General features: G+C 41.2%; 3 protein-coding genes and 1 long non-coding RNA gene across 4 annotated transcripts in view; 2 read left to right on the top strand and 2 right to left on the bottom strand.

Annotated features, from left to right (window-relative positions):
• Positions 1–12563, top strand: part of LOC139109526 (uncharacterized) — a 44282-nt gene that overhangs the window by 1646 nt on the left and 30073 nt on the right. The gene's annotated exons all lie outside the window — the stretch shown is intronic.
• LOC139109519 (ankyrin repeat and SOCS box protein 2-like) lies at positions 12–725 on the bottom strand. Its single transcript, XM_070668632.1, is given in 1 exon segment — positions 12–725. A coding segment is annotated over 1 exon segment (714 nt).
• Positions 1942–6506, top strand: LOC139109521 (cysteine-rich protein 1). Its single transcript, XM_070668636.1, has 3 exons — positions 1942–2122; positions 5876–6028; positions 6263–6506. The coding sequence occupies exons 1-3, from the start codon at positions 2083–2085 to the stop codon at positions 6304–6306; spliced, it is 237 nt and encodes a 78-aa protein (XP_070524737.1). The 5' UTR covers positions 1942–2082; the 3' UTR covers positions 6307–6506.
• The window catches only part of Sv (paired box protein shaven), a 91126-nt gene continuing 85627 nt past the window's right edge, over positions 7065–12563 (bottom strand). The window contains exons 9-11 of the mRNA XM_070668622.1: positions 12316–12546; positions 11652–11747; positions 7065–10477 (exon numbers count right to left, since the gene is read on the bottom strand). Coding sequence (XP_070524723.1) covers positions 10257–10477; positions 11652–11747; positions 12316–12546 — 548 coding nt within the window. The 3' untranslated portion in view covers positions 7065–10256. The remainder of the gene's footprint in view (positions 10478–11651; positions 11748–12315; positions 12547–12563) is intronic.

Here is a 12563-nt window from a genome sequence, read left to right as displayed (position 1 = left end):
TTTTGCCGATATTACATAACGCTCGATTGACTAATACCTGTATCCGGATGAATAATGTTTATAGACACCTTCGCGGTCGCGGTGAGAGATCTGATGATCTCGACGAACTTAGTCATCTCATTAACATCATCGCGGTACACCGCGCTTCCTGCCAAGAGCAGAGGAGTAATCTGACGTTTGTCTTTCACGTTTACATTCGCGCCGGCGTTCGCCAAAAGACGCACGACATCCGCGTAATTATATTTTACCGTTTCGTGCAAAGATATCGTATTCGGGCATACGTTCGATGGTAGTTAAATAAAATACTCCCGTTCAAAAAAAAAAAAAAAAAGAATGAGTGCAATTTCCCTTTCTTTTACTCGAATTAGAAATTTATAAAATATTTTCACGAGACCCACTTTCTTTTCCACGGGATGAGATTTTGCAAGCTGGTGTAAAGCGAGCCTGCTGCACGAGTGGATACCGACTTTGACATCGGTGTTTGCTCCGTGCTGTAGAAGCCACTTTGTCACTTCAGCGTTACCGTTGTGTGCCGCGTAATACAGAGCGCACCTGCCAATTTTGTCTGTGCTGTTTATCCCGGCGCCTTTTTCGTAAAGTTGATTCAGGAGATCTATGCTCCCTTGCTATGCAGCTATCTGTAGGGCTGTCTCTCGAATATCACCTACTAGCCATTCTCTCGTTATTTTCTTCGTTCTCGTTTGCCAAAATTTCATCCGCCACATCGAACTCTTTCACTCTCGATCGACTGATAGAAGCGCGAAGTGATCTTACATTAGGATTTTTTCTTTGCATCAACAGGCTACGATTGATCTACAAGTCTCTAATGCTTATAGGAAACTGACACACATTACGTCTAATTTACGAAATATATTTAATTATTATCAGCCGGATGTGGTAGGGGATACGATAACCAATGTTAAAGTTCTTTATTTTGATACGATTTTATTTTAATACCATGTTAATTTACGTCATTATACTTTGGTCAAAGCTACCGACGTAAATTAACATAATATTAAAATAAAATTCCGTAATTTATAAATAGTCAGTTAACATATATAATTATATAGATTTTCAGATTTCTGCTCGATCGTTATCGAATAAAATTGTCGCAGTTTATATCAGTTAGATAATGCGCCCGCGTGTGTGCATTTACAAAAAGTAAAGATCGCATTCGAATTATCTAAAGATAGTGAATAACTTTCAATTCGATATTTGTATAATCTCGTTAAAGTAAATTCCAAAATTTACACCAGCATTTCCCACATCGCCCTCTGACTATGTTCTGGTGTTGCGCAGCCTATCTCCCCGACCCAAATTCCGATAATTAATTAATTTCGCGGGTATCGCGTTGCAGTTTTATGAGTAAATACCTTCGAAGCGAGTGCATTCCGCTCTTCGGTACTTCGGGCAGCTCCGTTATTCGCTCATAAACTATCGATCTGGACACTCGTGAATCTCGTTGCGTCGCGCAGTTTTGATAACGAATTCGTTCACAATAGCTAACGGGATTACTTCAGCGTGAAGAAAGTAAACGAGCGCATTGAGCGAAACCGACCACTAAGCCTATATCCGTTACTATTCGAAAAATCTACACGCACTAAGTGTCCTACATTCTTCGTGTTTCCTGCTTTCTTTTGCGTGCAAATTATATATTTTAAATATATATATATATTTTTTTTTTATTAATTTACACTTTTTTTTTGTACATTTCCGAGCTTTTATTTCTACTTCGACTCTTCGACGAGTAATATTATTTTTAATTAAATGTAAAAGAAGTCACATTGAAAGGTGCATTCATTTATATGTATATGAGCATCACGTGTTCGCATACGAAGTTGCATAACGACAAGCAGGTAACGTTTGCCCGATACTTGAACACATGCGTCCGTAGTGGCTCTCGTGTATTCACGCCGCCGTTAGCCTTAACACACGTTCACATGCTCAATCAACTGGAGAGCGTTGCGTTACCTTGCGCCGGACTTTCAGGGCCAGTTCGCGTCTGACTACGCCGCTGAAAGCATCTTTCTGTCGTACGAAGTTTCGTCAGGCTAGAAGCCGGTTTTCTCGCAGCATAACAAAATGCCGAATTGCCCGAAGTGCGACAAGCCTGTGTATTTCGGTAAGACGATTACAAGTGCAACATTGTTATAAAACGTCGGGAGTAATTACAGTTCGAACGAATTGTTTTCGACGCTGTCATCGCGAGGACTCGTGATTTTGTGCCAGCCATCGTGGGCAAAGGCTATTTTACATAATTTTTTTTTTTTCATAATTAAATTTCGTAAACGCGGTTATATAATAAATTATTTTCATTGCGTCGGTCATGTGTGACACACAGCGCGATGGAGAAAAAAGGTTATTTAGTATCTCATATTGATGAACCTAACATGATAATCAGCATCCACTTCACAAGTATGCGAGTAGCTTGATAAAAAACAATTGGCGCGATTAAATTCTTCGCACAAAATTCCGTCCAGAGTTGGATCTAAAGGTTTCGTAAGGTATCACGTAATATGTGACATAAAAAGATAATATACTATCACTTTCCGGATGATGACAGCAGAGCTCACAATTAACGAACAGGACATACTATATAAAACGCGTTGTAATGTTCGCGCGCTGTTTAATTTTTTCCCTTTTACTGAAAGGTATTGATAAAGCAGCAATGCACAGAATATATTTTTCCGCGTTTTTTTATATATTTTTTTTTACGTATTTTAATTCGTACGTCTCGACTTGTTTCTGTACAAGGCATAGAAAGGCGCAGGATATCGGGCGAACATAAATACACTCGAAATGGTAAACGCGCGGTGACGACATCAATGATATCATTGAACGACCTCGGAATTCACCACGGCAAACGTTATGTCAGTCCGTTTCGCCGTACACAGGCTTGAAATTTACTACGGGCAAAATGAATGAGTAATCCAGCCAGTTTCCATAGAGTAAACTCAATCCGCGATTGCGTAACAGAAGCTGCACCTGCGAGAACGTCGCGTATTTTATATAAAATTAATTCCTACGATAACGTTGCTATCTCGTATTACAACAAATGCCTTCGACGCGATACTTGCAACCGACACATGCATGATTTGACACTAGTGTCAACTGTACGTTAAAAATCAGCTGATCGTTATCGACAATACCGCACGGTAGAGTTACTAGAAGACGACCTCAAAATCTCTTTAAATGCACCTCGACCTATTAAAGTGCACGTTGTAACTTGCGCCGCAAGCTAGCGAAACGTAGCGATAACATTATCTATAGTTGATGTACTTTACGCTGCGCATCACGCACAGTAACTTTTGATCGTAGATAAAAATGTGGACGGGCAATTGCTTTGTTATTCTAATGCGCAAATTTTTTTTTGCTCCGCGTAAATTACTTGAAAAACGTGCAAATCATTAAGACCTACGTGCCATCGAATCACAATGTTCTTTTTTTTTTTTTTTTTTGTTTTCTTGCCTTTTATTCAAATGCATCGTACAGAAGGCTAATGGTAATGCAAAAGAAAACAAAAAGAAAGAGAAATATTATGACGCGAGAAACGGCAGAACGAGGAAAAAACCACGTTGGCCGAAGAGTCGTCGGGATGCACCGAGTTGTAACGGCAACAATAAACTGTCCAGCCGTGAGGATAACACAAAGGAAACATAGTATATCGCGCGCATGGATACTAATAACAATACAGATACACGAAACAGGTTTTAAGAGAAGAATGGTCAGGTCTCGTAGTTGTAGCACGGAAAGGTAGGAGGAGGAACCACGAAGAGAGGAGTCGATCGGTTTCCACCGCGCCGCGCCGCGCCGCGCAACCCCCGCTGCAAGGTAGGACCGAGATGCGTGATGCGAAATGTGAGAGCGGAGGTGGTTTTTCTGGGATCCCCGAAGGGGGACAGAGGTTACGAGGCGGGAGGGTGAGGGGGCGAGACGATATGGACGACGGTTTGAAAGGAAGATGTGTGCGAGATGATGCAGGCGTGGGTGAGGGCCGCGCGGCGCGGGGCGGCGGTCGGTCCCCGCCAACGAACAAGGGAAAAAAAAAAAACGAACGGTGGAACGGTAAGGGCTGAGGGGAATGACGTTCCGAGGGTCTATATCTATGCAATCAACGGTGGCGGGCGATTGTTTGGCGCCTGGATGCAACAATTCGTGGCTACGATACTGTCTCTGGCCTTTTCGACACGCTGCCGGTGCGGTGCGCAGCACCGGCGAATGCCGCTGACGATTATGCACTCGCTTCTCCGTCGCCAGATAATTAGGAGTTAATTAACTAATGGCCCTTTATGCGCGTACTCTTCTTAACCGCGATACACCGCGCGCGCTCTCGCTCCTTCTCTCTCTGTCTTTCGTTTCTCATCCCGGTTCCTCTCTGTCCTCCCATACGTTGCTACTCCTCATTCTCTACTACATCTTGCTTTCACCGACGCATCCTTTCCTCCTCGATGCACCCGCTGCGCTCGTCTCGTCATTTTCCAATTTCCCTCGCTGGCGCTACCGCCCTTTGTGCTTCTTCTTAGACACGGTGAAGCGTTTGAATGCAACCACCAGCCTGCTACGGCTCTTGTCGCATTTTTTGTCTCCTGCGAGGTTTGATATGCCGTAATGGCGCGATATGCCGCGCGCGACGCAACGAAGGAAAAGAAAAATTGGTTTTCGGCTTTCACAAGTCTTTTCGAATCGCTGGTTATCCGTAAATCGTATAGGAATAAAGATATTAGAAGTTAACGAAATGTCGAAAGATTAATATAAAAGAAAAAAAAAAAACTAAACTCCCAGAATCGTGATATATTCCACCACGACATCACATCAACAATTTGCAATTAGTACGGCTTATTATAAATTGAGTTCACGAACTTATCTTTATTAAAGTATTTAATTTCATATGCGATTTAATCTTATCTAAACTCTACTAAAAAAAAAAAAAAAAAACTGATAATAGCATAACTTAAAAATAATAAATCTATCTCTCTTATAATCTAAATATAATTACTGCCTTTATAAATATTTAAATACAGAATTTGATAATGCTGACTGAATTTAAAGATTAAACATAAAACTTTAAAAAATTTAATTTAAAAGATAATTTTGTTTTCAGTGTCTTAAAAAACATGTGAATTGATTCGCCGCTTTCTCGTTAAGATCACTACATGTTTTTTTCAGTAATTCTGGTATGTCTCTTTCGCGGGAGCACACGTACAATGTGAATTTTCGTAGATGCATCTGGGAATTACTCGTATAATGCGAGTGGCATACGAAGGGTTTAAGGATATTTTTTTTCTACTGTTTTTTTTTTTTTTTTTTCAAATCCATTGACATCATAAAATCCTTTGTGAGGCACATCCGTCCTGATGTTTCGTATTCGCACCTTTAATGAATAACGACGATTCCATCGAGACTTCGACATTGGAATTTCTAATTATGAAAATTGCTAATGGAAGAGTTCGTTCTCGTCATTCGCAATTCAGATGCCGAGACGACGCACTTAATCCATATGGAGTTTATTCTTCGATTTCAGGTCGCTGAAAATAACGGACGGTTGATCCGACGTAATATTGTTAGCAAAATTAATTTCTTATTAACTGAATATATTCTGTGCACTGCTCATCTTGAATCTTTATCATTTTATCTTTTAGGTGTCGTTCCGTAATTCTTGTTGTATTTAGTATACGTTCCCGCTAATTTCTGTCTCTTTCAGTGATCATTCTCTCGTCAGCAGCGGGACGGTGAAAACGATATTCCGATATTTCTAATGCGAGCGCGACATTAACGGAACATAAAATTTAATATGGAAAGCGCAACCCGTTCCGCCGCGGTGTACCGCCTTTTACGTTAAACCGGGACGCGCGTTAACATTCATCTTGTGTTACAGCCGAGAGGAAGACATCCTTAGGCAAAGATTGGCACGGTTCGTGTTTACGCTGCGAGAAATGCAATAAGACCTTAACACCCGGGGGTCATGCCGAGCACGAAGGGAAACCCTATTGCAATCACCCTTGCTATTCAGCTCTGTTCGGTCCAGGAGGTAAATGGAAATTTTCGTCTCGGTTCAAGCGATCCGCTTCGTTTCCTCTAAAACTGCTTCATATTCAAAACCCTTCGTAGAACATCGCCGTCCTGCATTTAATATATTAAATTAATATGCATCTTTCTTATACCTGCTGTTTATATCCGCATCTCGCCGCTCTTTATGATGTTTTCGAATTAGGTTTTCTAGTTATTACAGGTGTGCGTAATGAAATAATCGCTGTTTTTGCAGGTTTCGGACGCGGCGGTGCCGAGAGTTACGTTTACAATAAATGAAATATAAATGCCGACAATATCTGCTCCAATTAGAACAATGGTACAACTTCGAATGCAATAAGTAATTGATTGATTAAATATGAAATAACGATCATCGTGATTATTTATACGTAAATGTATATTTTATACATCGCGTTTCAGAAGTGTGTCTTATTGAATATAATATCATACTATGTGAGAAGAAAATATGTTATACGTAATTTTTAAACTCTTTTTATTTTTAATCTATGCACCACTATCCTTATCCATACTTATAATAATTGATTAGAGTTAGAATGAGGATAATGCAGATTACGTGTTCTATTACATGCATATGATACAATACATTAGGTCACAGAACGCCGATAAGGGAGAGATGTACGTTCACGGCTAAAGGTTCATTGCTGCATATAATCAGAGAATATCTAGTTAAAGAATTTTTATGCAAAAATTAATGGTACAATATAATATTCTCTGGTGTCTCTTATAATCAATTAAAACTCATATTTTCTTTTCATTACGTTATTGATTTTTTTTCTGTCTTTTAAGGGAGTATACGTTGCTGTAAACAGATGTCGCTAAATACATCTTTACAATGTAACGAACTTTATGCTATAATTTTACATGATAGCAATTTTTATATAAATTAACATTTCTTTAGAATGTGTTGTCATTATAAAGAGGTTCATTAATTTTTTTAATTTTATTTTAGATCTCGCTAGCTTATCACGAGTTTGCCGATTTTATATGCACTTATATTCATGTGTGATGCTTAGTATTCTTATTTCAAAAGTAGAAGATGTAATGATTTCATTATTGTTCGATTGTTGAATCAATTTCCACTCGGGTGCTTATAATACGTGAAATTGAATTAGGTAGTTGGGTGTAAAGATAAATTTCATGTGTATTTATATATAAACCTCATATTTATTTAAAAAGGATGTACAGGGTTTTGTTTGCAAGTATCAACAGCGAGACTCGGCAAGAGCGGCGCACGGAACAAGAATATCACACGGAACAAATAAAATAAAATGAGTTAATGTGTCTTGATTAAAAATGCGTGGCTGCGGCATTCGAGACGAAATCTCAGAGATTCGTGAATATGTAATTCACGGGCAAATCAAATTTGCAATTCATTGTTCGAATGCCGCACACAGTCGTTTTTCTCTTCATATTTTCTATACTCAATTCCATATTATAATTGTGCTTCGGCTTTTTCTCCTATGAAGACTATAAAAAGTTTACTGCAATATTGCTCTCTTTCTCTCTCTCAACGGATTCTTTGGCAAAACTTATTACACATAGGTCATCATTACAATTAATAAATAATAAATGTATTAAATAATATAATGATGATGATAATAATAATAAAATATAATAATAATAATGATAAAATAATGACAATAGTGAAAATAGCAAAAAGAATAATAATTATCAGAATTATTACGGTAATAGCAATAAAGTAACAATGTATAAGTATGCGTAAAATCGTACGTTATTCGGTGCAATTACCGAACGTTAAAAACACAATGATGTAGCCCATATTTGGCCAAATTGAGATTCAAATATGTATCTTGTGTATGCACGCGCTAAATTATTCCTCAAACTGACGAAATGTGCCTTTCATTTAGCAATGCCGAGCTGGAAAAATTGTCGCTAGAACTGCAGTACGAAAAACAAAATCTCTCACGTCTCGTTTTTTAACGTCTGTGTGTTTTTTTATTCTTTTTATATTTTTTTTTTCTTTTTTTTGAAATCTTCTGCATTGGCTTTATGTCACGTTATCGTGATACGTTACGATTGCAGGCCATAAGTATCGCGTAATTGCGGTATGATTAGCAATTCAAACATGTTATTTGCAATTACACTTTTATAATAAGCCGAATTAAATTGCAAATTGTTGAAGAGCGTAACACAGACGGTGAAGACAAAAAGATTTTTGCGACCAATGGTACGATTTAACTATGTGATAAAGGTTGATCGACACGGACGGAACATCGCGCGAGAAATTCGATAGTTTTATCGATTGGAGTAAATGGTGATAATTTGGATCCGCGAGCACGCGTTTGGATCGACATTAATGAACTGAATGAACGTTTTCATATTAATGTTACATTCGCTATTTTAAATTTACACTTTTCGATTATTTCAACATGTAATATTTGGTTTACTAGCGCATCTCTTTCGAATGTGACTAGAAATTGTCGGATCGAGTAGAGTTGTCAAACAATTTTCAATCTACAATGTTATCCGGCAAGCTGAGTAAATTCGAGACGCGTGAAATCTGTAGCGCGTGCCGCTGAAGCATCAATAATTAACGCGGTAATTAAATCAGAGAGCGCGCGTGTGGCTGCGAATATAATTTCTCATTAAAAATCTCCGACGCCCGGCGCTAATTGCGCCTTCGTGATAATCTTCTCCGGCGCGTTCCGCCCGACGACGAACGGGAACCAGTACGACTTCCGCCGTAAAGCGGAAGTGTGGCGAATACGTCGAACGGAACGAGAGTACGAGCGTGATCGCCGAGGAAGTGTCCACGTTCTCCGTAAAATGATTAATATCTCGGCGTGACTCGCGATTAGTCCGTTCTTATATACCTTAGCGAAATTAAACGTAAATTTAAATAAATATTATCCATTCCGCACATCTTTCAGTAACGAGCTACCTTTGAAATAATAATTTCTTTTATCTTAATTTTTATGTCGATCCTACACGTCGCTCGCGGGATTATGCATTAATTATCCGTGCGAAAGGGCCGCTCAAAACCGGCGTAAGGGTAACGCATTTCTTTCTTTCTTTCTTTCTTTCTTAATTTCTTTTTATTTTTTTTTTTCTTTTTTCTTTCTTTTTGCCGCAACTACGCGACGTGCTCGTTCGTTCGACGATCCGCGTAATGTATGTAACTTTATGTCGGTGCGTGCCTGGCGTGCTGCATGCGTGCGTATGTACGCGTGTGTACGTGCATGTGTTGATTTACCCGCGGGTGTGTATATGGTCTTTGGTTTCTACAAAAAATATATATAATATCCTTAACAGTAATGATCATTACGGTCGACTCTTGACTTAAAAATCTCAAACTTATCGTGTTATACTCTACGATATTAAAGGGGTGAGGGGTCGTTGTGCCTACAGGAGAGAAAAACGTGCCATTGGGGCGCTTGACTTTGTTTACACGAATTATATATATAATATATATATATTTTTTTATTCTTATTTATATATGTTCAATTTATATATATTTACATGGTCAGCGACTATACTCGCCACGCGAGCGCGCGTTCGCGAGAGCGGTCACGACCACCGCGTGGAAATTATACTAACTGAGGATCGTTAAATTAAACTACCTACCGCCGCTGCTCTCCAGAGAGCAGTGACGTTGTCTTTAACACTTTCGAGCATTCGAGATTCGCCTCGCATCGCCGCCGTCGGCGATCAACCGATCGACAATTCTTCGAATTACGATTAATAAATAGAACGTAAAAGGTGCGCTTATATTGCAGAGAACAATCGCGACATGAGGGAACTCCGTTCGCCAATGCTCCGACGCGATAGTCGCTAGTCAAGCTCGTTTTATGCGGGATCATGTCGCGTGCCCATCGATCAAACTCCCCTTTCCGGGTCCTGCCGTTCATCTCGAAACACGATGCGTAGTTCAGAACTCCGAGCGTAGGTTAATCCTAGAATCGTTTCGACGTTCATCGTTCGTAAAAAAAAAAAAAAACGCCACTTGGCCGACTCGTCGGCGCGAAGGGCTTCGTGTTTCAGTCCTCTTCCTTCGTAGGCTCGTTGATGTCCCTCGCACTCGCGAACTTTTCCATTTGCGCGTTATCGAGAAACAGTTTAAAAGGAGATCATTGCTGAATTTCGGGATGGTGTCTCTTGGTGATATGGCGTCCGTCGCAGATCGCTGTCTCCCCGCTGATCGCGGGTGGATGCTTGACCGATTGCTCTCTCGTCGTGCGATTCGATCATCAAGCCAAGTAGAGGTCCGTAGTGGAGGTGTGGTCCGGCTTCGTGCAGGCGCTTCCGGTTGGCGAGGCCGCGCTGGCCCCGCTGCTGGCCCTAGTAGCCGCCAGAGGTGAACGACTAGCCACGTCGGCGCTGTTTTCCGGACCATTGCTGGTGCAACCGCCACCGCCCTGCTGCGACGTGTGGGTGCTTGTGTCACCGTTGCAGTAGTAGTACGTGGAATCTGTAGCGAGAAGTGATTGCGTTCATCGCACGTGAAATATATTTATCTCTTCGTACCTGCGTATAATACCCTGTTTAACATTGCGCGGCGATTCGGCAATAATGTCGAACTTTCGTCACGTATATCTCACAGACTCGATCAATGCCATGTACATCCGCGAAAAAGACGCCTTACTCTGAGGCAGCTTCGGTCTCGCGCGCAGATTTTACCGTCGCATATTAATCAGCAATATTTTCGCCAACAACTTTTTCCCGTTCCATCCGCGTACGCGCGTGTATGCACCGCGCGAAATTAAGATGAGTAAATTGTTTTCCGCGATGAGCCTATCTAATTTTCACGTTTAATTATAACACTCACGTAACGCTCGCGTGGAATATCAAGAACGGCGGGGAATAAATTGAGCGCGCGCGGGGAAGTGGGCGCGAGCGTTGCGATATCGCGAACGGATCTGCATTACGTGTTACGAGGTACGAGTTAGCGGCGTATCGCGTGTCCGATAGGGGAAAGAGGAAAGAGAAAAAAAAATTAAAAAAAAGAGACGGTTTATTATTCTGTTCGTTTCTGCACGCGCGATGCGCGCTCTTCTCTAGGTATCGCGATCCCGACTTAATGCCGCCAATCTCGTACGTTATGAGGGATAGGCATCGAATCGGTATTGCGTTAGAACCGGACGAGGAGCGCGACGTGGTTCCTTACGGGGAAACTAGCTCGGCGTTATCTGATATGAATCGAGTTGCGGCTCGCGTTAACGAGGAACGGGGCTAGGAAGTTTCATGCGGATCGCGGGGAATTGTGTCCGCGCGCGCGGTTACATGAGCGTAACCGGGAACAAGGTTTTTGCTAGGCCATATCTTCGCATATCGCGCATATGTAATAATTTCTGCGGGACAGAGAATACGGCCGGCTCTCGCGCGTTTGTTATTTCGGTTCAATGATAAGCGTCGGTTTTGCGAACGGTTGCGTAATCGCCGGCTGATTTAATATTGAGAAATCTTTTTTTTTCTTTTTTTTTTTCTTTTTTTTTTTTAAATTCTTTTTATCAATGGTGTTATTAATACCACTTTTCACCATCCGGCTGTCAACGGCATTTACCGAAACATTGGTCTATTTTGCTAGTACTTTCATATTTCGAGGGTCCTAATCTAATCGGTACTCATACTCACTGTTTACTTACTGAGCAACCCGCTTGTCGCTGCTCCATAACCATAGCCACTGTACGGTGCACTCGAATATTGAGAATACGCTGCGCTATACGCGTAGTCGCCACCACCTGAACAAAAGTCGACAACAGGATAATTAGCGCGAGCTGACAATGTCGCTCTTAAATATAGCACATTATGCTAATGTCTTAATTAATTCTCAAAACTAGTACTGCAGGTAAACTTGCGCGTGAGAGATAAATTAGGTTCTCGCGTGCAGTTTAATTTTACACGAGATGGAAATGTAGGGTTGCGGTGACACTTGTTTCAAACTATAATATATAACTACAGCAATCTTTTTTTTTTTTTTTTTAACACAATGTCGATAAAGCAAAGGGTTCAATTATATATTACATTTACTTCTGCGAGTAGTATCCAAAAAATATATTATTTTAATTGCAAGTCGATCATAGTATCTTACATTGGTACGCGAATCAATCTCCGATGAATAAAGTTCACCCTTCTGACAAAATGCCGCCGTTCGTCGCCCCGATCTGGTAAATCAGCGCTCTTCAAATAGAGCTCTGACTTACCCTTCGAACATACCGCCGGGCTCGGTTCAACCCCCGGAGGGTACACGGAGGGTGCTTGTCCTTGACAAATGGTTAGATTAAGCAAGCGGTTTTTGATTGTACTCACCGGTGGCGTAGTGTCCGAAACTTGGAAGCATCGTCGAATACGGCGGTATCGCAGAGGCTACTTGGGGCTGAGAAACTGGCGGCTGCAAGACCGTCAGTCCGGGATCCCCTCCGGGGGTGTTGGGGGCCGCGGGGGTGGCGTTTGTCTCGTTCTGCAACGAAATCGGGGGACTCTGCTCGCCCCCTCCGGCCCCCACCCCGACATACGATACAGCAACGGTACTGCTCTCTGCTATGGCCATGCACAAC

The sequence above is a fragment of the Cardiocondyla obscurior genome, linkage group LG18 (genome assembly GCF_019399895.1).
Source record: "Cardiocondyla obscurior isolate alpha-2009 linkage group LG18, Cobs3.1, whole genome shotgun sequence".
Lineage (NCBI taxonomy): Eukaryota > Metazoa > Arthropoda > Insecta > Hymenoptera > Formicidae > Cardiocondyla > Cardiocondyla obscurior.
This window is presented reverse-complemented; position numbering and strand designations above follow the sequence as displayed.

Excerpts from the sequence above, each read along its gene's own strand:
- LOC139109521 (XM_070668636.1), top strand. The coding sequence starts at position 2,083 with ATGCCGAATTGCCCGAAGTGCGACAAGCCTGTGTATTTCG. Across the intron at positions 2,123-5,875 it reads CGACAAGCCTGTGTATTTCG|CCGAGAGGAAGACATCCTTA; the intron begins GTAAGACGATTA and ends CTTGTGTTACAG. Across the intron at positions 6,029-6,262 it reads AGCTCTGTTCGGTCCAGGAG|GTTTCGGACGCGGCGGTGCC; the intron begins GTAAATGGAAAT and ends CTGTTTTTGCAG.